We start from the raw sequence: 26,751 nt of genomic DNA, 5'->3' as shown, positions 1-26,751 counted from the left end.
GCTGGGAAAGGCTCGAAATATCTGATACTTTACTGACGATGTTTCGACATTTCTGTTTGTATGTGAGGTAGAAAATAGTCGACCTGAAATGCTTCGAGAAAAGGATGGTACGGCCGTGCCCTTTTTTGCTCGACGTGTCCCCAGATAGTTTATCGCTTACTCGACCTTAGTGCATGTATACTTATCACACGTTTCACACGGTGTTAAAGGTGGTTAGTACAGGACATTGGTGGGCAAACTTTTTCATTGGGAGCCAATATATAAAGGAATTTTAGAGGCGGACCAGATTTACACCAAAAATGCATGTTAACTACCGTGCTGGCCATATCACACACAATTTTCAAGGACCAGCGGCGGGCCGGAAACAATCCTTTCGCGGACTAGACATGGCCCGAGGGATGTGCTTTATCCACCATTGGTAATAGGACATAAAAAAAATTAATAACTTTTACTAATACTATTTTGGCTCAGAGATCCAAATCGCACAAAACCAGGCAGGCAAGCATGGTCGTTTGGTCGCACTATTTGTAAGTTCGACAGTGACGGCCTGATGTTTTATCATTTATCGCGCGACCATATTTGCCTGGCTGGACTCAAAAGGAGTCAGACTGACATTGTACAGTATGGGTTCTTAGCACTAAAACCTTGGTCTTAGCACCAAAAGCGAGTAAATTATGAGCGAGCGATTTGTACCTCATAGCTCGGCTACGAACTATAACTCGCCCGCGCTATCATCGCGTCTCTTTTTAACACGCTTTTATTAGGTCGTCGTGTATGTAACTAACTATGTAATGGAATTTATTTTATTTATACGGGAGCGACTATTTTTTGTTCGTTTTTGTAGCCGATAGTTCATAGTCTACTAGCTCTCGGCGGGACCAGTGGCTTATGGCCCATTTAGACGGTACAAGAACTCGCATACGAGTTTTATTACATTACGGTATTTGATGGCTGTGCAAAATTGTATGCAACCTCAACAGCCCGCAATGTAACTAAAATTGCATGCGAGTTCGCATCCCGTCTAACGCCGTGTCTTGCGACTCTTGCGTGGGCGATCGTCGCGCGACCGTCGCCGTCGCGTCTCATACTTCCATATCGATAAGGTTTGATTTCGTATGCGTCGCATCGCCGTCGCGCGACCATCGCGCGACCGTCGCCCACGCAAGACACGGCGTAAATCAGGCCTAAGCGTGCACACTGTATATGGATTTGCTGTAGCCTAACATGATGTTAGGTATTCCAAAGCTCTTATAATCCTTTAATATTAAAGCTCGGATAGCGTTCTATTTGGTTCTACCCGGGTGTAAAACAAAAAAAAAAAATAAAAAAATTAAACTGTAGCTTGTACTCATCAAAATGATCAACAGTAGTTCAGCTACTTTTACCTATATAAATTAAGGTACAGCGGGGCAAATATCGACTGACGGACAATTATAACTGATCCATTTTTTCCATTATTACACTATTAAGTTGAGTTCCACATGTATCTACTGAGCTCGCGTGCCATATAACCATCGGACACTCAATTTGATAATGCAAACATTGTAAAACATTTAGAAAATGAATCAGTTGCATTTGCTCCCCAGTCGAGATTTTCCCCGCTGTACCTTATTTTCATTTTTAGAGTAATGAAAATTACGATGATGTTAACACTTTCGCTACCAAGAACCCGACTGTCGGGCACACCGCTCGTAGAAGCGTAGCCGATTATATGGGTTTCCCAGTATGTAGTGAAAATGTCGTAGCGCCGCGTAGAGCCCGGTTTCGAAAGTGTTAAGAGGCATATAGGCTATTTGCTTAACGCTCCTATTAAGTGTATGTATGCATGTATGTAAGTATCAGTGGCGGCTGGTGAAAATTTCTGCTAGACTTTAATAGTAATCAATTTTAGGCAAGCCGGCGGGAATCGGCTTGTATGGACCAGCCGCTGCTGGTAAGTATAAGCTTTATTGTACACAAAGGAAACAAAAGAGACACAGTTACAGAGTCAGTAATATACAATGTAGGCGGACTTATCCCTTAATGGGATCTCTTCCAGTCAACCTTTGAGGAAATGAGTAGAAGCGAATTAACGATGAATGACAAATTGAAAAATGTACAACCACTAAAATAATTAAATGCATATTTTGTATACACAAGTAAGTGTATAGGACTTATGATGTGGATGTAGATAAAATATTTATCTCTTGCTTCATAGTTTCCTCATTCAGGGAGATGGCGAGATCGACAGAGCAGTTCAGCACAGGATTAACGCAGGATGGATGAAATGGCGACAGGTTACAGGCACAACCTGCGATCCCCGAATGCCTCTCAGGCTGAAGGGGAAAATTTATAAATCAGTTATCCGACCTGTCGTCCTGTATGGTAGTGAGTGCTGGGCCACCAAGACGAATGATGAGAGAAGACTGCATGTGAATGAAATGAGAATGTTGCGATGGATGTGTGGTGTGACAAGACTGGATAGGATTCGGAATGAGTATATAAGAGGAAGCCTGAAAGTAGCGCCAGTGACAGAGAAATTGAGAGGAAGTAAATTAGCATGGTATGGGCATGTAATGCGGAGGGATGAAAGCAATGTTATAAAACGAGTAGTAAATATGAAAGTGGATGGATACAATGGTAGTGGAAGGCCTAAGAAAAGATGGATGGAATGTGTGAACAACGATATGAGAGTGAAAGGTATTAGTATGGAAATGACGGCTGATAGAGAGAAATGGAGGAAGATGATCTGCTGCGCCGACCCCAAATAATGGGAAAAGGGCAAGGGAATGATGATTGCTTCATAGTTTTGCTATACCTATACATATAATAATAATAATTTGATAAGTAAATATTTTCATAAACATAGGCAAATATCTCTTCTTTGAGATGCCGGGAAGATACTTCAGAGATCTCAGTATTTGACATTAAAGCATATTTAGTTTAGAGCAAGCACAACTATTTAATATCATTTCCTTTAAAGCCGTTCTTTTAAATAATATTTATTCCTCGTGGTTTTGCTAAAAGAAATTCAATTTGAATATCTAAGATGCTTTTATAGACAAGATTAAAATGCACTTTCCCAATAAGACGTAATGTTAATATTTCGTTCTGGAACGTTACAATGTCCTCTTTCTTATTATTTATATTAAGGCTAGCTTTTCCCGCGGCTTCGCCCGCGTGCTAATCTAATCTTGTTTCCCCATACAAACTTTTGACCCCCATTTCACCCCCTTAGGTGAATTTTGAAAAATCCTTTTAGGTTTTGCCTGATCATATTTCTATGATAAACATATGATAGTGGACTAACGACCTAAGAATGTCCTATAATATTTATTTATTTATTCAAATAACTTTCTTAAATCTAAAATTGGCCCTTGAGCCTCCAAGAATCCTAGTGATATTTCCTCGCTGTATCGCAATGCAACGTTGTGCGAGAAAATCGCCAGCTTTTCAGCCACAATAGGCGAGACGACTAAAAAAAGCTAATTAGTCCGTCAGTTAGATTATCAAAGAATTTTAGACACGTATTTTTTCTTTTTTCTCGTAAACGAAAAATTACGACGGTACAGTGCGTTGAAGTTTCGCGCGACGTCACGCCTAGGTACAATTTTTACTTAGAAGTGACGTCACAAGCCCCCACTCCGGAACTTTGATGTTCTATATCTTTGTATTTTTTCATCAATTAGAAAAAGCGATAAATATGTTGTTCAGTATTTTTGGACGATCTAACTGACGGACTAAACAGAATGCCATTTTTTATGTAGTCGTTATCCCTATTTAGACTTATTAGTTTTTCCTTATTTTCTAGCCTTCGACCGGGTCTGTTCAAAAGGAGAAAAAGAATCGTCAAAAAGTATGTAATAACTCTATGGTCATCTGCACATGGTCACCACGGTACGCACAGTAAATGTTTGTGTACGTAACCAAGGCTTTAAAGAACGACCTGTGTTTCAACCATTAGTTTTATCCACCACTTAATATGGTTGAGAGTACTCGTATTTGACTGCGCGTTTTTTAGGTTCATATAAGCTACTAGACTCATATCGAATTTGGCCCAATAAATGATTGTCTTCTGTAGTATTTGACATAAAAAAACAATATTTATAGATATTAAGTATTAAAAGTGTATGATGACTACGTATTTTCGATTAAAAATGTGTGTAATTTTTTATTTATTTTGGCCATTGAAAACGCTGTCAGCGATGTAGTGACGTTATCGAATTCGAACCTTACTGCATGTCAAAACAATCACTGACATATTGAACTTTATGCCTTCATACTTAAAAAGTCAGAAAATGTTGTTTTCGAATAGAATTACATAATCTATAAATTAACATGACTGTGTTGTTTTCGCCTGATTACGTAAAAGTATACTTTAAAAAAATTTTTTGCTGTTTTTAAGACATAATAAAATATGGTCATATTTTATTTCGGTTGATTGGACAGTACTTAATCGTATAAGACAGACTTTAAAAAAGGGTCAAGTAGCCTATTTTAGTCTCATAGCTAAACTCTGTCGCATAAACGATCGCTCGAGAATACCGCGATACGACTTCCAAATTTTCTTTCTTATCTTGAGCATCTCGATATAAAGCCAATAACGCATCTCCTTTTGTAGGTGTCTGTGACTGTAATTGTTTACCGTTTTCCTTATTTCTTTGTCAGCAAAATTGGCATTTACGAGCTTTCCTAAGTATATTGACTAGTTTAGTGTACGAGTTTTTTACAAAAACTTTTAAGTGCGAATTTATAACTCACAATATATCTACAACTATTTTAATAACTTAGTTGGGCCATTTTTTTTTCAAAGTTGTCCACCCCACTTTTTTCATAACATGAGTATTTTTAACACGATTCATACTCAGAATCGCGAGGTCTTTCGATCCTGATAGGAGAAAAAAAATGTCCATAGATTTTCATACATTTTTAAAACCTCCCCTTCCGTTACCGCCATACAAAATGTTTTCAAAAATGGTAACGGAATGGGAAAAAACCTCGGGACACTTTTTTTCTCCTATAAGGATTGAAAGAGCTCGCGATTCTGAGTGGAAACCGCATAAAAATTTCCAAATCCAAAAAAAGTGGTGGGGACAACTTTGAAAAAATGGCCCAGTTGCGTTTTCATCGTCAAACATGTTATACATATAAACACGTGCACGTTCTAACATTATTTACATATTATGTGATTGTTAAATCATACACAATATGGACTAACCCAGAGCCGCCCGACCTTCCTCAAATTTTCAAAGATGAAACTTTGGGATAAGTTCGTATCGACGTTTAATGTCTGCATATTACCTAGTTCGGGCCGTCTGCCATTTTTTTTCTATAAGTTTTTTTTTTAAATATTACTTTCCTTACGATGCGATGCGGCACGATGGAGTGAACTCGCCCAGAAGATGCCTGGCCCCGTAGCCGAATGGCATTTCTCCGACGCCAAACGAAAACGAAACGTAGTCCGGCTCTGTCGTACCAATACGCAAGAGCGATAGGGATAGATATCTACAAGCGTTTCGTTTCGTGAGCGTTTGTGCCATTCGGCTACGCACCCAGTTCACTCTTGATTTGATTTGATACTTTTGTTGCAGGGTTTGACTTTCTTCCTTTCCTACGCCATCTTGGCCGCCGTGCTCGGCATGCTCCAGTTCGGATACAACACTGGCGTCATCAACGCTCCTGGCCGGGTAAGTCACGTTGAAAATATTATCCTCATTTTCGATGTCAATGACGGCGACCTGTGGCCCGTTTCTCGAAAGGTACAAGCCTTGTATTACAAGTGTGTTTCCATGACAACCCATACGATTTGACACTTCGCGCACTTGTAATACAAGGATTGTACTATAATTGTACCTTTCGAGAAGGGGCTCCAGGGGCCCGTTTCTCGAAAGGTACAAGCCTTGTATTACAAGTGCGCGAACTGTCCCATTTCCACTGGGGCCCATTTCTCGAAGCTACAAGCTACAATTTACAAGTGAGGAGTGTCTTTTCAAAAGGACTTATTTCTAAGTCAACAGAGGTTATATTGTCTTTTATATTTATTTCCTACACGTACTCCGATCTTGTGACTATATATATTATATTATTGCGAACACTACTCCAAAATGCCATTCTACTATTTCTTTATTTACACACAACTCCACATTCAGCACAATTTTCAAGCCAATCGGTTTTCGACTAACAGCTGTAAGGTGACAATATATCAAGGGTCTGCCTGAAAACCAGCGTTGTAGTTAGCATGCTGCAACATTATGCTGAGGCAAGCTCCTATTTAACGCACATGAATATTTTAATCTCACCTGTATAACTCATTTTCTTAGATGCTTAATCTAGATTTAAGTTTTTTTTACTTTATCAAATCCAAATGTAAAACACTTCATTGTTTGTAACATTTTCATGTGATGTTGAATAAAAATTTTCTATGTCTATGTCTATGTCTTCGGTTACCGCGATAGTTACTCATGAAATAAAACTATGGAAACGGATTAAATCGCGTATAATGAGCAGGCAGACGAGGGGACATTCCTCAAGTGGTTGTCAATGTCTAATATGACAAGTTGGAAAGAGACTTCCGCTTGTAACTTGTAACTTTCAGTTTTGAGAAATGGGCCCCTGAACAATAAAGGCACGTCAAAGAGTGAAACAGCCAAGCTATAATCTGTATCTTTAGATATGTGTCGCTTAACCATGGACTTTCAATAGGGACTGAGCTCACACTTTTTTGCCACACTAAATTGAACTTTATCACCGGTGCAGAAAGGCGTTCTTATCAGACTTAACTAGTAAAAGTGTGTCCACATGAAAGGGTCAAAGTTGGGGCTGGTGTCCCTCTCGCAAGTGTGACCAGTGTTAAAGAGATTACTATAGTAGTAGTATTTTTACCTGTATGATAACTAAGTTTATAAACTTCTTAAATTATTTTTGTATTATATCGAGGCAAGGATATTAATACCTTATAACGAATTGGTAAGTCATTATTATGAAGCCATGAAACCAAATATTTGCGCAATTAAAAAAAAACTTTTAATTCGGTATTAGTAGATTTGGTAGTAACTTTGAATATTGACTGGTATCCCCAAAGAATGACAGTGATGACGTCATTCAAATAATTTTGACAGTGGCAATAAGTGCGAGAGGGACACCAGCGTGGATATTGAATGAGAAAATTATAATTTATTTTCTAAAAGTCATGACCAATAAGTGCGAGAGGGACACCAGCCCCAACTTTACCCTCTCATGTGGACACACTTTTTGGCCTAACAACTTAATCTAGCTTAATAATATATAAATCTATGCGCTTAACTTAAAACTCGGGTAAATCCATTTTGCTTTATTTTTATTGATGTATAAAAATATTAAAAATATAAATAATCTGAAAAAGAATTAACCATAAAGCAGAATGGATTTACCCGAGTTTGAAGTTATGAGCCACATATTTAAATCAATGTTAAGAAAATCTACCCTCTAAAATTTTCTTATGCTAGTTGAGTATAAATAAAAACATTACACGACCAAATAAGAAGGTTGAAGACAGGTAAGTCAGTGACAGACCCCCTTAGTTTTTGTGTTTGCTTGGTTAACCGAAAAATGTTGTAACTACCCGAAAATGTACAAATTATTTGCTAACGTTTTTTAAATCCATACTAATTTTATAAATGGGAAAGTGCGTGTGTCTGTTTGTCCGTCTTTCACGGCAAAACGGAGCGACGAATTGACGTGATTTTTTAAGTGGAGGTAGTTGAAGGAATGGAGAGTGATATAGACTACTTTTGTCTCTTTCTAACGCGAACGAAGCCGCGGGCAAAAGCTAGTGCTTACATAAAAGTACACAGCAGGATACTCTATCCGCCTTCGTTAAAATTGTCTGTGATATCCTTAACACAGTGTCTGTGACTGAAATCGGTGGACAGGATATCATCATTATCAAAGTTTTTTTCATTAATGTCTTCATGACTGACCAGGAGAAACTTGCTCCTATGTATCTGACTCTTTCTCTCTATGTTTAAAATATAGTTTTCCCCTCACTAGCTCGGAAACACGTGTTTTGTCCTTTAATACCAGCGGTTCGCATTTTATCCACTAGTGAATAATTTATTTTGACCTTGAATAAAGACACATTAATGTTTTAAAATTGATAAATTGATAGGTGAATCAGTAAAAAAATGATTTACCACCTGTTGGAACTACTGAAGAAGCAGTGATAAACGCATTTTTTGCCTGTTTTGTCGATAAAGTGCCGGAAAAGTTTTGTGTTACACTCTTGTAAAATCTATTTCAATTTACAAGTGCTAAAAAAGTCGCAAGTTCAATTCGTACTTACCGAACCACTCGCTTACTCGTAGTTCAACTATATCATCCTTTCACTTGCTCGAAATTTTTCAATTCCACATTCGGCGTTAAAATACAACTTGATCTTTCTCTCTATGTTTTAAATATAATTTATATCAGCGTTTATTTTGTTCCAGAATATCGAAAACTTCATGAAAGACGTTTACAAAGATCGCTACGGGCGAGACATCACCGAGGAGACGGTCAAGCGGCTCTACTCTATAGCGGTCAGCATTTTCGCCATCGGCGGCATGCTAGGCGGGTTCTCTGGTGGCATGATTGCGAATCGCTTTGGACGGTATGTTGTTCAATTTAGAATGTTTCTTACAGATATTGCACGAGTCGGTCAAATCTCTGGTCTACTATATGGCGGTCAGCAATGTCAGCAACGGCATGCTAGGGGGTTTATCGCCCAGCATGGACGCTAAACGCTATAGAAGGTACGTCGGTCTTTTGGCACATTCTTGTAAATATCGACATAGGGTTAAGCAATAGTCAGTGACTGACAGGCGGTTATGAATACTACTTCGCGGTCAGCGTTTTAAGGTGGATTTTCGGCCGGCATGGTTTGTGAATCGCTGTGGAAGGTAGATTGTTCAGTACACACACTTTTAGAAAAATGGTCAAAACCCACATCGCTGTCAGCATATCCATACTAATATTATAAATTGGAAAGTGTGTGTGTCTGTTTGTTTGTCCGTTTTTCACGGGAAAACGGAGCGACGAATTGACGTGATTTGATTTAAGTGGAGATAGTTGAAAAGTTGGAGAGTGACATAGGCTACTTTTTGTGTCTTTCTAACCCCCACTTCTCTAAAATGGGGGGTGGAAGTTTGTATGGACTTATGGAGAGTTGCAATTTTTATCGGTGTGGTCATTATCATGACATCCTGGCAAAAAAGACTAGACAATAATATGGGCATCACTGTCTATGTAAACCGCTTTGCATGTGGCTACTATTTTGACACATCGTAAGTGTTGCTATGATAAAAAAAAAAGTTTCAATTCTACTCTTTTTTTGCCAAGCCATATGTTGATCCTCTAAGACATTTCATCATCATAATCATCATATCAGCCCTATATCGCCCACTGCTGAACATAAGGCTCTCTTCTATTACGCCACTTCTCCCGGCCCCGGGCTAATCTCATCCAGTTGTGGCTTAAGACATTTCAGTGACGCTCAAGGTATTTACTGCAGCATCATCGCTATTAAGTTCTGACATAAAATATATTTTCACAGGAAGGGCGGCCTGCTCCTCAACAACATCCTAGGCATCAGCGGCGCCAGTCTCATGGGCTTCACCAAGATCTCACACTGCTACGAGATGCTTTTCTTCGGAAGGTTCATCATCGGAGTCAACTGTGGTCAGTTCTCTGCCCTTTAGCACAGTATAATAAAGAGTACTATCGTACAGTATGGCCACTCCCGCTCCCCGCTGAAAGTGCTGCCCACACAAGAGGGTGTGTTACCTCACAGTTACCGCCTGTCAAAAACGCGAAGAGTCGACCTGTTATATTTCACTCAATACAAGCATGGTACGCGTTCACCTACACGAGATTAGACTGTATGCTAGGACGCGCCTCTTTCATACACATATTTGATCGCTAGTGTCCCTTTAGCTGGTTTTTGTGTCACGTGGACCGAACCGCGCGACCAATTTATATTAAGTTGAAATTGTCGTCCGCGCGGACCCGTCCGCTTTATTCTAAAACGCTTCCTGAACTTAATACATGTTAGTCAGTGTAGTAGTAGTTGTGGATAGCTCCGCGCGGTCAGTCCGCGTGATACTAAAACCAGCCTTATTTTAGCACATATTTCGTCAGTCATGAAGTGCGACATATATAAAATATAAAGACGCGAAGAGTGGACTGCCTACGGAAACTTTGAATTTCCACCCTTTTCTACTGACAAGTTTCAGTCTAGTTTGACTCCATGCATCTAACGTGACTTCAGGTATGGATTTACTAATGAGATCCCAAGTCATGCTGACCTGTGGCAGTACGATAGTACTCTTTATTATACTGTGCCTGTAGTCTAATAAATTTACAAGTTACTTGCTCAAGAACAGATGGATCGGTAAATTACGTGTTGATTGAAGAACGTCTGAAGAACTGCTGACTTATGTTTACCGGGATTTAAGTTCATAATCACTTTTTTGACATCACCGTCAGTAATTTTTTTTCTAACCTAACCAAGAATTCATTCAAAACTCTAATCTCTCAACAGGACTAAACACTTCCCTTGTGCCAATGTACATATCCGAGATCGCTCCCCTGAATCTGCGAGGTGGCCTCGGCACCGTGAACCAGCTCGCCGTGACCGTCGGCCTGCTGCTCTCCCAGGTGCTGGGCATCGAGCAGATCCTTGGCACGGACGATGGCTGGCCTATTCTCCTTGGTGAGTTTATCTAATATTGCCGTATCCTCACCTAGGCATACAGTTGTCGATGGCTATTCGAGATCGCTCCCCTGAATCTGCGAGGTGGCCTCGGCACCGTGAACCAGCTTGCCGTGACCGTCGGCCTGCTGCTCTCCCAGGTGCTGGGCATCGAGCAGATCCTTGGCACGGACGATGGCTGGCCTATTCTCCTTGGTGAGTTTATCTAATATTGCCGTATCCTCACCTAGGCATACAGTTGTCGATGGCTATTCGAGATCGCTGCCCTGAATCTACGAGGTGGTTTCGGCACCGGGAACCAGCTCGCCGTGACCGTCAGCCTGCTGCTCTTCCAGGTGCTGGGCATCGAGCAGATCCTTGGCACGGACGATGGCTGGCCTATCCTTAGTAAGTGCTAATAATGAGCCTCTTTGATCAGTCTATTGTCCTCTACATGTTTGGGTGAGTAGTGCGAACGACAAGGGGCCTATCCACCTTGATAAGTTGTCCTAATCCGTGATGTCTATTGCTGTCTCTTTACCGTGAACCAGCTGGAAAAAACCGTCGGTCTAATGTTCTCCTAAGTGCTTGGCACCGAGCAAATCCTTGGCACGGACGATGGCGATGGTGGTTCAGTTGAGCAGACTTATATTTCTTCCTGTGGCCTATATCTGGATAAGTCTACATGTTAGTGTCAAAAACGATGATTTCTTTCGAAGAAATGTCACTACCGATTTAGATACTGTCTGATAGATCTGTATGATATGATATCGTAGTAACATCTCACTTACATCTTAGAAGAACTTCGGAACGGCAGTCAGGTAATTTCAGCATTAGTATAGTACATTACATCAGAGGCCGGGAAAATGAGGATTTCCGGCCAAGTGGGTATATACGGCCGAGCGAGCGTGCGAGCGAGGCCGGATAGGGATACGAGGCCGGAAATCCGTTTTCAAGCCGAGGCATGTATAGGGCTTTTCTCAAACATACAATGAAATAAAAAATGTTGTCGAAATTAAAAAAAAAGTTACTTTGCAGGCCTAGGCCTAAAAAATAATATGAAATCCCTTTACAGTCCTCTCGAGTTGTTGCGCCCAAAAAGCGATACTTCCCAGCCCATTTTAAGGAACGTAAAGACAATATTTCATTGCATGTTTGAGAAAAAGAGATTTATCACGCTTTTATCTCAGCCATTTTATAATTTAACATCTTATTCAAAACGGCATAGTCTTCTCTAGTGAACGAATAAGGAAAATTTAAAACCAGTGCAGGTAAAGTTAAAACTACTTTTAAGTTCTAGAAATAGCTAGTCACGACTTCCACTTCGGAACACCGAGTCACGTACCCTTCCATTAAAACCGCGGGAAGCACATTCAGATGTTAAACACCACATTGCAATTTGGTATTGACTATGTGAATGAGTCTTTGATTATGTGAATGAGTAGCGAGTCCTTGAAGCTAACAATATAAAAATGTATCCTTCGCCTCTACATTTTCAATAAATTATTAAGTGTTATGTTATGGCTTGTCGATGATTCCGCCAACGTCAAGGTTTAGGAAGGCACACGTTTTATGAATACAATTGGCCGTACATTTTTCAAATTTATCTCCTTAAAAGTCAAGATTTGGTTGACTGTTTATAGCTTGATTGGTAGTCGGACCAAGCAAGAAGCAGCAAGTATAATAAAAGCAGTATTTAAATTTAAAAATCGCTAATACGCCTCGAGGCTTTCAATCCGACCAATCCGACCCACATCGATGCCAGTGTGTTGTTTAATCGAATACCCTATTCTGGACTCCGCCAACTTACGCTTACCACTCGACAAATCCCCATTGCATACCAACTCCAACGAGTCTCTTATTATATGACTGCAAAGTTAAGTTTGCAGAAGTATAACTTTTAAAATATAGCGGTCTCGTAGTTAAACGTCTTGTCAACCTTCGGAACAAGCCGATTTATTTCAGGTTATTGAATTTTAATTAATCGTGACGCGACTCTTATTTTTGTACGGTTTGGAATAGACGTATTGGATTTCGTTTACATCGCTGGATATTTTTATAGGCGATGGATTTTTTAAGTTTCTGCTTACAGTTACATTGCTTTCACCGGTTGTAATACTCATTCTTTACAATTGCCACTGTAAAAGGCTGCCCTTTAATTTGCACCCCTATTTATTATTAGTCTATTTTTTTATTAGTTATTAAATGTTATTATATAGTTAAGAAGATGATTCTCCAAACAATGAGCACAACACGTTCGTACGTTTCCGTAACAATACGAAGGCAAATCGTATTATGCAAAATAATAGAACATTTTGGAACCATTTTTTGTCCCTTATTGTTTGTCCTAGATCGAAAGGTCTCGTCAGTCTCGTGATTCTGAGTAGGAAAAACATAAAATTTACCTACCTTAGAAAAAATATTTTTGGAGTTTGTTCTCGCGAATATGCCCTGACATAAATAATATTTTATTTATTATTTTTATGGTCCTACAGGTCTCGCAATATGCCCTGCCATACTCCAACTACTGCTTCTGCCGGCCTGCCCTGAGTCACCGAGATACCTGCTCATCACGAGACAATGGGAAGAGGAGGCCCGTCGCGCCTTGAGGCGGTTGCGGGCTAGCAACCAGGTACGCATGGAGCTTAAACTGTCACTGCCTACAAGTCAGGCAATATGCCCTGCCATATTTCAACTGCTGATTTTGTAGGCGTGCTCTGAGTCACCGAGATACCTGCTCATCACGAGACAATAGGAAGAAGAGGCTCTCTAGGTTACACTCTATACCCAACATGTCTGGCAATATGCCCCACCATTTTCCAACTGGCCATGCATGCCTAACTGAAATATGTGTTCATCAGGAGAAAATGGGAGGAAGACCGCCATTCCTGGTGGTTGCGAGTTTCCACCAGGTGCACTTAAAATAAACTTCGTGTCCAATAATTACAAAATAATGATTCAAGTTTTACTGGTAGCAAAGACTACCTATATTTCAAAGCCGATGAACATCTAACAGTTGAAAACCACTAAAATCCTGGTCACGGCACCAAAACCTCCAAGGTCTTTATTAGAATATAATAAAAAAATGTCATTTGTACCAAATAAGGTTTACCTATTTAATTCAAATTCTGTCAAAGTTTTTGGGTTAAGACTAGAAAATTAGTGTATCATAGTACTACTACACTGTGTCTTTAAGTTTCGACCTTTTTACGTATTCAGGTAGAAGAAGACATCGAAGAAATGAGGGCCGAAGAGCGAGCGCAGCAGGCGGAGGCTTCCATTTCGATGCGGGAGCTACTGTGCTCTCCAACTCTTCGGGCGCCCTTGCTCATTGGCGTGGTGATGCAGCTGTCTCAGCAGCTGAGTGGTATCAACGCGGTAAGAGATAGATTACTTTCCCGGGGGAATATGCTGGACAATCTTATGTACTATCAGTTGCAAAAGTGCATGGAGAAATTATGAATTTATTGATAAATTTGCCATGCAATTTTGAAGCTGATAGTACATTCAGATGGCAGTAGACAGCGAAGGAAAGGAGAGTGAGTGAGGGTTCCATATTCATGAGTCGTGTTCTCCAATTCTTTGGAGCCTCTGTTCTTTGGTGTGGCGATGCAACTGTCGCAGCAGCTGAGTGGTATCAACGCGGTAAGAGACAGAGTACTTTCCAGGGGTAATATGCTGGACAATCTTATGTACATTCAGATAGCACTAGACAGTGAAGAAAAGAAGAGTGAATGTGGAATATCAACGCGGTAAGAGACTATATTACTGTATTGCACCAAACAAAATTGACGATCATTTTCATGCAATATGTATTAAGTAACAGAAGAAATCAAAGGAAAGAGGACAATAGGGCTCCCGAACTTCACGTCGTAGTTACTGACCGAAACATACCTTACAATACAGATACCTTTCAAAATACCTGTCTAATCCATCCTATCTAAGCTACTGAAGCTTACGAGAAGCGCGTACAAGCTGCTATTTACACTATTTAGGGCAGCACTATTTAGGACATAGTACTTAAATAAACGGGTGGCAAAAGGGCTGGCCAGTGTTTCATTCAGCGACGCAATGCGGCCAGCCTTTTGGATACGCTGCGTGTTGGTGGCGACTTGCAGCGTGTTTTTGAGCTGTAGGATTTTTTTGTAGGTACTTGTTTAAATAGTTTATTCACTGCATGTTGTGGATTTACAATTGTTCTGTTTTTAGACGAAGCTTAAATAAATGTCTTTCCCAGGTGTTCTACTACTCAACGTCGCTGTTCACCTCCTCGGGACTCACGGAAGAGGCGGCCAAATTCGCCACCATGGGCATCGGCGCTATTATGGTCGGCATGACCCTTGTATCACTGCCACTTATGGATCGCACTGGAAGAAGGTAAACCATTGATAAATTATTTTTGAGATGATCTGAAAACCACACAAGAAGTGGCCAATTTTTAACCGACTTCAAAAAAGGAGGAGGTTCTCAATTCGACTGAATGTTTTTTTTTTTATTTTTTTTTTTATTTTTTTTTTGTATGTATGTTACTCGATATCTCCGAGAATCGTGGACCGATTTTCAAAATTTTTTTTTTGATCGAACCGGTATAACCCCGAGATGGTCCCATTGGCACCAAGTCAGGGTCTGATGATGGGATCCTGGAGAAATCGAGGGAACTCTTCAAATGTTATAGGCACATGTAATGTTTTTAGTCTATTTTTCAAAGGTACACCAGTATTTACGTCTGATGGTAATAATTTTATGTGGCTGAGCTGCTGATGGAAGGTCAACTCCTCAATGGTTAGGAGTTAAAGGATAATTCTTTCACTACTGTACATGTATTCGGACTGATACATATAATATCACTAGGAACCACTAAAAATCAACAAATAAATTAACTTTTTAACAAAAAATAAAACCGCCTTCAAAAATAAGCGCGTTACAAAACACGGAGAAACTAAAAAGCCAAAAATAATAAACCTTTCAATTCAGATTTCTTATCGTATTGCAATAAGCTAAACATCCAAATTATAAACAAATCAATTATTTTTGGAGTCGGTACCAGCCTGTGTATGGTTGGGTGGGGCAAACAGGCAATAGGAAGGCGACGAACAGGTCTGGTACCGACTACAAAAATAATTGATTTGTTTATAATTTGGATGTTTAGCTTATTGCAATACGATAAGAAATCTGAATTGAAAGGTTTATTATTTTTGGCTTTTTAGTTTCTCCGTGTTTTGTAACGCGCTTATTTTTGAAGGCGGTTTTATTTTTTGTTATGACACCAAACATTGGCGTCCTCGTGTTCCGCATGAGTATTGTATTGTATCACTGCCACTTATGGATCGCACTGGAAGAAGGTAAAGCATCGATAAATATTTTTCATCACATTTGCTGTTTAAATGTCTCATTGCGTCTACGTGTACTGAAGAGTAATGTACCGTTTTATTCCCAAGGGAATAATGGATTTAGTTTTAAAAATTAATACAATCCGTACAATACTTCAGGCAAAGGATGTTTCAATCAGCCAAGGATTTTTTTGCACAACTGAAATTTGACTATTAAGCTATAAATAAATATTATACGGTATGAAAAATGCATTTTATTTATGTTTTACTATTATTTCAGTGTGTTTTACATTTATTTTGTAAATTTCACGTAGATAAATCGTTATAATTTGCAATCTGGCAGGAAATTGTGACGGCCATCTTGATTGCGCTTGACCGCGTTGCCATAGCAACGAGCAGTACAACACCGCCATTCATTGAAGATTTTGCCTTATGATTTTTTTTTCTCTGTGTTTTCCTCTCAAATGTGATGAAAAATATTGTGTGTAACTCAGGAGGTAAGGATTTTGTAAACTCGTGTCTATAACTCTCTCCAGCCTGCGGCTGTCGCGAGTTAAAACACTTGTCGACAAAATCCCCCTTACCTCCATTGAACTACTATGTACTACGTACTAGAAATGACAACTCGAACATATTCTGTGCGCCGATCGGCAGCGGCGGCAGCGCGAGGCGCATGCGCGTCAAGCGAACCGTGTGATAGAGTAAGACTTGACCACCTAGACGCGACACTTTTAGTGTAGACCTTTGTTTTATACTTTGTGTGTGAAATACTAAGTAGTTTATTTTTAGCACTATTGTACATTGTGTTATATTTAATTTCTACTCAGTGAAATAAAAATAAGTAATTGTTTTTTTCATAAATTTTAATTTCCTTTGAATAAAATTAGTTTTGTAAGTTTCTGTCGCTCAGAATAATAATCGCGCCATTCACCTTGTTTTACCTCCCTTAAACACCGGTTGCATTAAATACTTTAATACTATTTCAGTTTTGGTGTCACTATTTTTCGTCAATAATGAGAATTATAATTCAGAAATAATTCAAAATCATGCTTATTGTATAATATTATCGACTAAAATTCGTATTAGAACCGTGTAATATTCAAAACTATAAATTGAAATAAATATTTTTATATTATATATTGAAAACAGAATATGATCACAATTATTATACCTTATTACCCATGTCTGCGCGATTCATCTATGATTCCAGTTGTCAAAATGGCGGCCATAGCATCGCGTTTAAGGAGACCGTCCCTTCATTATAATAATTACTTAAATTAAGTTAGATCAAAATAGCTTGTCTACTAACCGATGAATTGTGACACCGTCACTTTTGTTAGATTTTCTCGTATGGCTTCAACAGTATCTTATAGCACAGGAAGGCATTAGACTGACTGAGGCAACATAAGTCCACTGGACTTATGTTTGTGGCGCAAACTTTTTGTTCGCCGTGTCCTCTCTAGTACATTATACCTCAATGCTTACCTCCCTTGTTGCACAATATACTATTTCACTGGAAGAAGGTAAACCATCGGCAAAGAATTTATGACGCGGTGTGAATTTTATGTTATTGTTCCTTAAAAATCAAAAACTCAGTCGATCCATTGCGAATAAATCTCCTTGATTTTCCAATTAGATTTTCTACATTCATTAGCTTTTCGACAAAAAATTTCGATTGCCAGATTTGACATTTATGACTCTTTATCTTCACAACTTGTCTTAGGGCCACTAAACTTGAACTACCTGCTATATGGAATTTGATAGTTGGCAGCCCACTAACCTTGAGTTAAGCGGGCGGTGCAAGTGGCCAGTAGATTACTACCAAAAATGAATAAAGTCAACTACTTACCATACTGATCATACAATTGTTTTGCTTCCAGGACCCTCCACTTGTACGGGCTCGGCGGCATGTTCATCTTTTCAATCTTCATTACAATTTCATTTTTAATAAAGGTGTGTTCTATAATATTAAGGTTTCGACTCGGTGGGGAAATTCTTCAAACGTCTTCCCTACGAAATGCATTGAGTGTTCGGGCTCGATCCGGTATTGAAATAAAGTTATTCGCGCTAAAAAACCGGTTACTTGATAAAACGTGAATTAAAAAAACGATCCATTATCTAACGGGTAATCGGGTGAATTAATGAAACTGGCGTGTATACGGTTTTCTAGTGTAGGGTTAGCCTTGAAGTTAACTGTTTAAACCGGGTTAAATATACAATATAAATAGTATAAATATACAATTTTAACCAAGAAAATCACTTTTCGTTAAAAATATAGCAACCGACCATAATCTTCTCCAATGACTGAAGTTAGTTCCTTTAAAACCGTAACCGATAAAGTAGATATGAGAGCTACAAGTAGGACTAACTTGCAGAAAAGTTTTTAATAAGATGAATACCACTCTTTTGAGTCAACGGAATGAGAAAAGTTTTAGATCTTAACTAGGTTACCTAGTTGGATTCTAGGTACCCAATTCACTGGAGTATTTAAACTGTATTTTAATATAAGATCTTGCATTCGTTGCATTTAATTAAGTATATGTACGTGGAAGAATTAATTATACACTAGTCATTTTACGTAGGTACTTAAAAAGTTAATGTTTTTTGGATAGTAATTTTAAACGCCGTGAATTCATTTGCTCAGTCTCGTGCATTTGCGAATTATTTACATGACAATATAATTATCATTCTTCTGTTTACGTAATTTAAGTTAGATTAAGTAATTAAGTATATTATGTAAGACATAGTCCGGTGCTTTGAACATAATTATATTCATCAAATTCTTATTGTTTAGTCAATGGACATAAATAACTATAGTCAGTCTCTCAGCAGTAGCTTTTTAACAAAGTAATGTTACAACTTTATTTTGATCCCTTTCTATTATATTTATATATAGCAGTGCTTAAACTCATTAGCGACTGACTACCTCAACTGAAAGCACTGGATTAAAAAATCACCATATTGTTTTAATAGCGTTCCGTTGAATCCGTTGTCTGTTATGCCTAATAATTATTTGTGCAGTTAAAATAACCTGTGCAGTCAAAATAAAACGTTGCTCTATAGCGCAAATAACTATTAGGTAATTGATAATTCTGGACTTTGCGGAACGCTTGACCCCTGAATGCATTACTTAGTATTACTTAGTATAATATAAAGTGCTTTAGCACGCTTTTATGTGGCTTCAATACCATTTCCTTCATCATTATTATGTCTATACTCTATTTCATTAAGATCTTACAAGAACGTAGGTACACGAAATGCTTAAGTTTCCATTCAAGACTTTTACTTCTTTCCAATCTTCTTTTAAACTGCACTCAACTTGTATCCCTTTACATAGTAGGTATATCGTACTTTTACTCAGCCAATGATAGAATTCTACAGATGCTATATTTATTTATTTCATTGACGGATTTACTTAGTCACGTCTTTTGATTTATTTACGTACTTTTAATGTGTTGATGGAATAGAGAATACTTGTGGTTATTTAAGGTTATTCTGCAATTGTTTTCTTATCAGATTAATCTTCATAACTAGAAACACGCATTTTTTAAATTCTGATATAAATAATCAAATAAGATCTTACATAATAAACCCAAACCGGAAATAACCTGTTAAAAGATGTAACTAAAAATAATTAGTAAAAAATTGCACCAACTCACGAAAATGTAATGGAAAGAGCTTATTTGATTATTCATATTGATCTGAGAATAAGCGCATCAAAAGTGTGTACCTACCTATATCTGTTTAGCTAAGAATAAAATAATCATGGAAATGAACTTTATAGGAAAAGATCATCAATATTTTATCGGTTTTTCTGTTCCACTTCCATTATTTTTACGACTGCCCTAATACTTCATCAGATTTTATATATTGAAGAGTTATAATCAAGGTAGCCGCATTAAAAATGGCGATAACCGTACAAAGGAGTACACGCTTTTGATCATTCACCGCATGCACGCCCCTCTTTTCTCACCTTTATTTGCTTCTGCTTCGCCAGTCCCCCCAATCTGCGACTTTCCTAGCACCGGAGCAGGCGTCTCGGTAGGAAAGGAAAATTGATCAAATAAACATCACACACTGCACTCCACACGCCACAAGGATTGAGAAAGAATTGGACGCTCTAGCACGCGTAACTGATCGTGAATGCTGAGGACAAGCGTGTAGGTTTTGTTGGACAAGATCGGAATGAAGAAACCATACGCATTCTTATATTGTTAGTGTCAAATCAAAGCTTTGTTCGACAGCAGCAGCAGAATTCGAGATAGTAATAAGGGCGATAAATGAAACCAGGCATATAATTCAATATTGTTATCACTAATTAAGAGGTGTTTTTGAGTTACTCTTAATTTTCAGCCCATAATTAATTTTTGAAAAAAAATCCCAGCAGCAATGTACTGTAAACGTGGTTGCGATGACAATCAATGACAACTGTCAACGAGCGCTTAACGCGAGTGTGTTTGCATTACATTGAGGGCCGAATTAATTTGTATGGATAAAAAAAATTATTTCAATTTTAAGTAAAAGTTATCTAATTCAATTTTTTATGTCCTATACTCACCACCGTTAAGAGGTTCGCCCGTATTAGGTTTACACCCTGTATTAAACAATGCTTCTAAGACATCATAGAGGAACAATACCGATTCGTCAGAATCAAAATATAGGTTTTCTCAACCAGAACGATACTTTTGACTCTGAAGATCGTTTATTATCGCTGTGATGATTTAGATTGTTTTTCCAAATTAAGCTAACAGTGTCAGGTGACACTTTACTGAGACTAAGCTTCTATTTAAATGAACACTCTCATTTAACGGGGCAATTTTAGGTCAAGTTCAATAACGAGTTCCGAGTTACTTAGTTAATTTTTGGTTCAATATATTTCCTCGGGTGGGGGCTTCATTATTCTCTCTTGAATATTCTCTGATTCATCACATTTCGATCTTGTCCTAAAAAATACTTCAACAAAAACACACTACGCGCTTGTTGCACCCCACAGCTCAGCATTCAAGATGGCCGGCAGATACTTAAATACACAACACTGCTTACAAGCAGATACCACCTTCACAAGCTAGCGATGGCGAGTTACTTCACTGTAATACAACAAGGGTTGTTATGGTGTCCCTGGCCTTTATTGTCGTTTGCTGTCTAATGGTAATCTTGATTTTTGAATTTTTTTATTCACTGGGAATACATTTAAAAATACTGTTTTTTTCTCATTGGAATTTGATTAATGAAGAAGACATAAATTGAAGAGGATTCTTATTAGATTTAAATATAATCCTCAATTCTTACGGAATTTAAATGAGAATTGGTTTGGTATAAAAGTAATGAATACCTATACTAAACTTGTCTACAACATTTGGAATCTTTATTCAATGTTGAAATCGGTTAAAAAGACAATTTATTCGAAACATAGCAATCAGGTCACTGTGTCCACAACAGTAAATAATAGGGAAGGTCTATAAAAATACTTTCCTGTACGTACGAGTATTCCGATCAGAATAGTTTGTGTAGACTTCCGAAATAAATGTGATACTTTTTCAAATTTTCTGGTTTAAAAAGTCTTTTCCTACATAATTAGGACTACCATTTGATAGTTTTTGACAAATTTTATTCAGTGGCCGAAGATACTTTACTTCCTCGACGGCTAAAGTATTATTTTCGACACTGAATAATGCTCCGAACACAGTGCCATCCTAAATCCAATCCCAATTTACGATAGTTAGATTGTCTTCTCTGTAACATTTTTGTAGAAAGTCCTTCAAATCAAACAATCAAGGTACGTCATGATTGTCGTGACTTTTGTAGGTATGAATGCAGTCTAACCTAACCATGCACAGACCGAGTGAGGAAGTGCCACTATAATCGTGATTTTAACATGAAATTATTGCGGCTATAATGGTCCTACGACACATCATTACGTCAAAGTCGATGCAAAGTTAGATTAGGCCAGACTATATTTTAAAGTTTAAGGGGAACGGATTTGTTTTGTTGAGATAAGTACCTTTACCAAGAGACAGTAGACGTGTCTGCACTGATGTATACGCTAACATCTAAGTAACTCACTTTCCATGTTTTTCGGTCGTACTGATATATCAGTGCGTAGAAGATGTATACATAGAAAGCAAGTTATGTACACGTTATCATATATGGCAATCTTTACACTATTAATGACTCAAAAGAAGGATACTAATTATTAAAGGATCAGCAGCATTATCAACTTAGTAGAAAAAAATGAAAAATCAAATACATTCTACCACCCTTCCCATCCCCCGTAACAACCTGGATAATGCACATAAACATCGTGCGTGATGTATATCTTGATCAGCCGGTCGGTGCAGGAAAGAATTCGATTCTACGCACTGATAGGAGTTCTTTGGTTATGTTCAGGAAATGATTGACTGGATGAGTTACCTGTCGGTGGTGTCTACGCTGAGTTTCGTGGTGTTCTTTGCGGTGGGGCCAGGGTCTATTCCGTGGCTCATCACCGCGGAGCTATTCTCTCAGGGACCGCGGCCGAGTGCTATGGCTATCGCTGTGTTGGTCAATTGGATGGCCAACTTTGTTGTCGGCATCGGGTTCCCTAGCATGAAGGTTAGTCACTTATTTACTTAACATTAGAGTGTTATAAGAATTCTGTGGAGATAGGTGTGTTGCTAAGTTGTTGCACGTAATACAGACCCAAGAGTCATGATCTCATGTGTTGAGTAGCGGTGGGTATGGGTAATTCCTTCGTGGGGCGGTGAGTAATTCTAAAAGACGTGATGCAACACCACCCCTATTCGTAAAGTTAGTCTGAAGAGGACTTACTCAAATCAGAAAATGTATTTTACTCTTCGGAAAATTGTGAGGTCATTATTGAATTGCAATTAAATATGATACTGATTTTAAACGATAAACATATCTGGCATCTCTAATAGTTCTAAAAGTGGCATTAACATGTTAATTGTTTCCTTTTCAGGCTCTACTGGAAAACTATACATTCCTGCCTTTTAGTGTATTCCTTGCAATTTTTTGGATATTTACGTATAAAAAAGTTCCTGAGACGAAAAATAAGACGTTTGAAGAAATTTTGGCCCTCTTTAGAAACTCCAACGGGAGGTGAGTTTGGCACAATTTTTATTTCAGTTCAAAATGTTTTTTCTGGACACTACACCGCACTGTTGTATGATGGAAGCTATTACTAACTACATCGTTACAGTCGTTATATAAACTTTGCTATGTATGATAGTGATTGATAAAAACCACAGATTTGGTGACTCAATAATGGTTAGACGGCCTTATAATATTACACTTTTGGTTTCTCTAGGGGTACTTTTTGTTGTAAGTATTAACAGTGAACTTCATAAGTTCATATCCCTGTCACTGTTTTTCAATTCTCTTACCGTCTGTCACTGTTAAAGCGTTTGTTAAATTTTATTGTATGGGAAGTTCCATAGAATTCAGCTGATGTGATGATGATGTGTCTGTCAAATGTGGTTGATGCAACTGGCCCTTAATCTTTCAAAACGTTAGTTAAAGGTTGTTAATAATGAACTCCATCATGCATATATAAATTAAAAATTAGTTGAAACCTCATACTCCATAGGCACGCGTTGCACTAAGGATTATTCACACGACTTCTGTGAAACTGCAATATATTTTATCTATATCACACTATACATAATTACTGTGCGCAGAAGTTTGAAACATTTGAACAGTAGAGTCCTGTTCCCCAAAACAGATAGTTTTTTTTGTTCGACTTCAAAGACTATGACATTTCTTAAAAAATATCTCTTCAGATTATTTGGGTAAATAAATGTGATTCTCTGGACTATTCATGGGACACTCGGACACAAATTAAAAAAAAAATGTTTAGACAATTGTTTTGTGAAGTTAAATTCCCTACTGGTGGACTATAATATGTGGGACGGACAGGGACAGTTTCCGCGATAGCCGGCTATACGGCAGCATGATGAACTGCGTGAACGCGCTGGAGCAGCAGCTACCGCCCCCGCCGCCGGCGCCTGTGGACGAGAAACATGACTCGCGTGAGTACAATATGAACCGCTAATTGATTTCGAAAAAACAATAGAGATCAATCAGTCAATGAATCAGTTAGAATATTTATTGCTATAGTAACTTTGCGACTTGCGTGAGTATTAAACGGTTCCGAAAAAGCAATTCATGTCAATCAGTCAATAAATCAGTAAGAATATTTATTGTTATCGTGACTTACAGAGATCTTATTCTGATGTATGGTGAGCTGTGAAGATGCGTGGAGAATTTATGAATGGGTAAAATTCATTGATAAATTCGCCATGTACTTTCGCTTCAGAGCGGCGTTCCATATGGAAGCTTAATTTAAAAAAGCTATATTACAAGTGCAGTGTATGAGCGTATTATTGCCGCTTCTAACAATCAAAATATTATATTCGGCAGTCTTTGTTACTTTTTTTCGGAATTTAATTGTGGTTTCCAGTATAAGCACACCTCTGTCATAAGGAAATCAATCGTGCTTATATTTTATAAATGTGTTACCTTTTCCTACTGATATAAAAGTTATATTTTAAAAGAAGGGTTTAAAACCGACATTTCAATCCCCTAAAAATGGAACGCTGATTTTCACATCACATTTAAGTATTACATTTATAATATACAAAGTTATAACGTTTTCTATCACGACTCCGATTTTCGCGTAGCACCAAGCACTCTCATTTTCATTATAAAATAAACAGATATGATCTATTTATGGTGTCAATGTCGACTGAAAACAGTACCCCATAGCGTCAAAGACGTTTTCTGGTTGGAAAAAAAAATTGTAATTTCCTTTGGAGTTCAAGTAATTCGAAGTTGCATAACTTACTCATACTTTATCCAAACAGGATTGAATCTTTGAAGAGTTTAAAGATTCCTGTTTACGGTATTAATGAAATATGTTTGTCAACTTCAGTATCAGAGCAATCGTCGGGTGCGGGCGACGCGGGCCGCCCGCCTCCGCCCCTCCCGCCGCCCCGTTTCCCACCGCCGGGCAACGTCTGACAATGGGACCCCCCCGCGCGCGCGCCGCTCGTCGCTCCCATAAAAGCCGCGGCCAACTTCTTGTTTCATGGACTGAGGCGCAATGCAGCCCGTGCCCCTATCACCACACAACAAATGTTCTAAATCTATGTGATTAGGTATAATAGGCTAAGTCACGAGCGTTAGCGTTAGAGAGGGCGGGGAGTTCTGCTGGGGTCCAGTCCGTGGAGTTTCACATGGCGACTCTGTGAGAACGTTGACACACTTCAGACTGTCTTCTTTTATTATCGGCGAACCAAAGCTAGCGACAAAGGGGTTTTAAGTCACAGTTTTGATTTATTGAAAGAAGTGCCATTACATTCGAGTGCTGCTTTACAAGGAACATAATTTACTATTTCATTTGGAATCCAGCACTTAATTAACAATACATGTTAAAAAGAGTTTGACACATTAATTAGGAACGCCATCTAGTGAGATTCCACGGCAGATTTCTTTGACTGTAGCGCTATTATGACTCTTCGCTCTCTGGTTAGTGTCATTTTATGACTCGCATAGGTATAAAGAGCCATGTTGAATAGTACCATGGATTTTATTAATGGCTCCACGGTGAGCTAAATGACTAGCTTCTGATATTTATATTAAAGTTAAAAAGGTTAACACCAAAATTATCATTTGTAACACAAAAGACACACTGCTAATTTTGTGATATTATATATGTTTTGTAACACAAAATCATTGTAAATTTAATACTTTTGTGTTATTTTTGCGCAACAAAATTAACAGTGTTTATGTTTACTTTCTTGTTGCAATTTGTAGTTTTGGTGGCGTTACCGATATATAAGAGGGGAATTAATTATAAAATAGTAGATTTTTATTGGATACACGTAGGTCGCGGTTTTGATCAGTTATTATTGCCGCACGGGTACCATGCCAACTGAATCTATGTAGAAATGATATTGTATGAGGCGCGGAGCAGTGGGGAGACTCACGCGTGTAGAATACGATGTAAATATGCTGTGACGTTGTTATGTTTTTTTACAATATTTTATTGTTTATTGTGTACTTGTTCTTTTTACTCATTGTTATCACTATATTAAGTCATATCTTGAAGTCTATTAATGTGTGTGTGAGTGTCAGCGAGCGGAATTGACTATTATCAGCACTCGCTACGCTCTGATTTCAGTTGGTTTGTAGTATAGGATAATTATTTTATGGGTAATGTAAGTTTTACGATTTTTGTGAAGATTTTTTATGTAAAGCTTTTAAAGTACGCCCCTCGTCGGACACACGTTTAGTTTCTATCGGGCCTCGGCTCCTTTGACTGAATATCAGTAGCTTTTTGACTGAACTATAACATTATTAGTTGAAAAACTCTCTTTGTAAAATATTATTTGCATGGATGCATATTTTAGACTTTCTCGACTATTACAAGGAATTGAAAAAACATTTAACGGTTTACTAACTATACTCTACGTATCTTGTACATATTTTGTGATATAGAGTTACCGCAAATAAAATATTAAAGCTTATTGATTGTGACTCATAGTCAAAAATATTATTCTGTATAAAAATAAATAAATAATTAACTATTGTATATAATTAAATTAACATTTAAATATTAAAGACAAATGAATAACTAAAATCTACAAATCAAATGAAATAATCTAGAAGCTATAAGAAATATGCAACTTTGCAGAAGTAGATAGCCAAAACGGACAAGCTTAAGTTACTTTTTTTTAA

At 38.1% G+C, this 26,751-nt stretch overlaps 1 protein-coding gene across 1 annotated transcript in view; it reads left to right on the top strand.

Moving 5' to 3' along the window:
- The window catches only part of LOC125241786 (glucose transporter type 1), an 84,075-nt gene extending 60,959 nt beyond the window's left edge, over positions 1-23,116 (top strand). Inside the window, exons 5-14 of the mRNA XM_048150412.1 lie at positions 5,571-5,666; positions 8,445-8,605; positions 9,548-9,672; positions 10,535-10,705; positions 13,180-13,316; positions 13,904-14,062; positions 14,922-15,061; positions 17,895-17,967; positions 22,402-22,605; positions 22,973-23,116. Coding sequence (XP_048006369.1) covers positions 5,571-5,666; positions 8,445-8,605; positions 9,548-9,672; positions 10,535-10,705; positions 13,180-13,316; positions 13,904-14,062; positions 14,922-15,061; positions 17,895-17,967; positions 22,402-22,605; positions 22,973-23,116 — 1,410 coding nt within the window. The remainder of the gene's footprint in view (positions 1-5,570; positions 5,667-8,444; positions 8,606-9,547; positions 9,673-10,534; positions 10,706-13,179; positions 13,317-13,903; positions 14,063-14,921; positions 15,062-17,894; positions 17,968-22,401; positions 22,606-22,972) is intronic.
- The last annotated feature ends 3,635 nt before the right edge of the window (positions 23,117-26,751 follow it).

This window comes from Leguminivora glycinivorella, chromosome Z (genome assembly GCF_023078275.1).
Source record: "Leguminivora glycinivorella isolate SPB_JAAS2020 chromosome Z, LegGlyc_1.1, whole genome shotgun sequence".
Lineage (NCBI taxonomy): Eukaryota > Metazoa > Arthropoda > Insecta > Lepidoptera > Tortricidae > Leguminivora > Leguminivora glycinivorella.
This window is presented reverse-complemented; position numbering and strand designations above follow the sequence as displayed.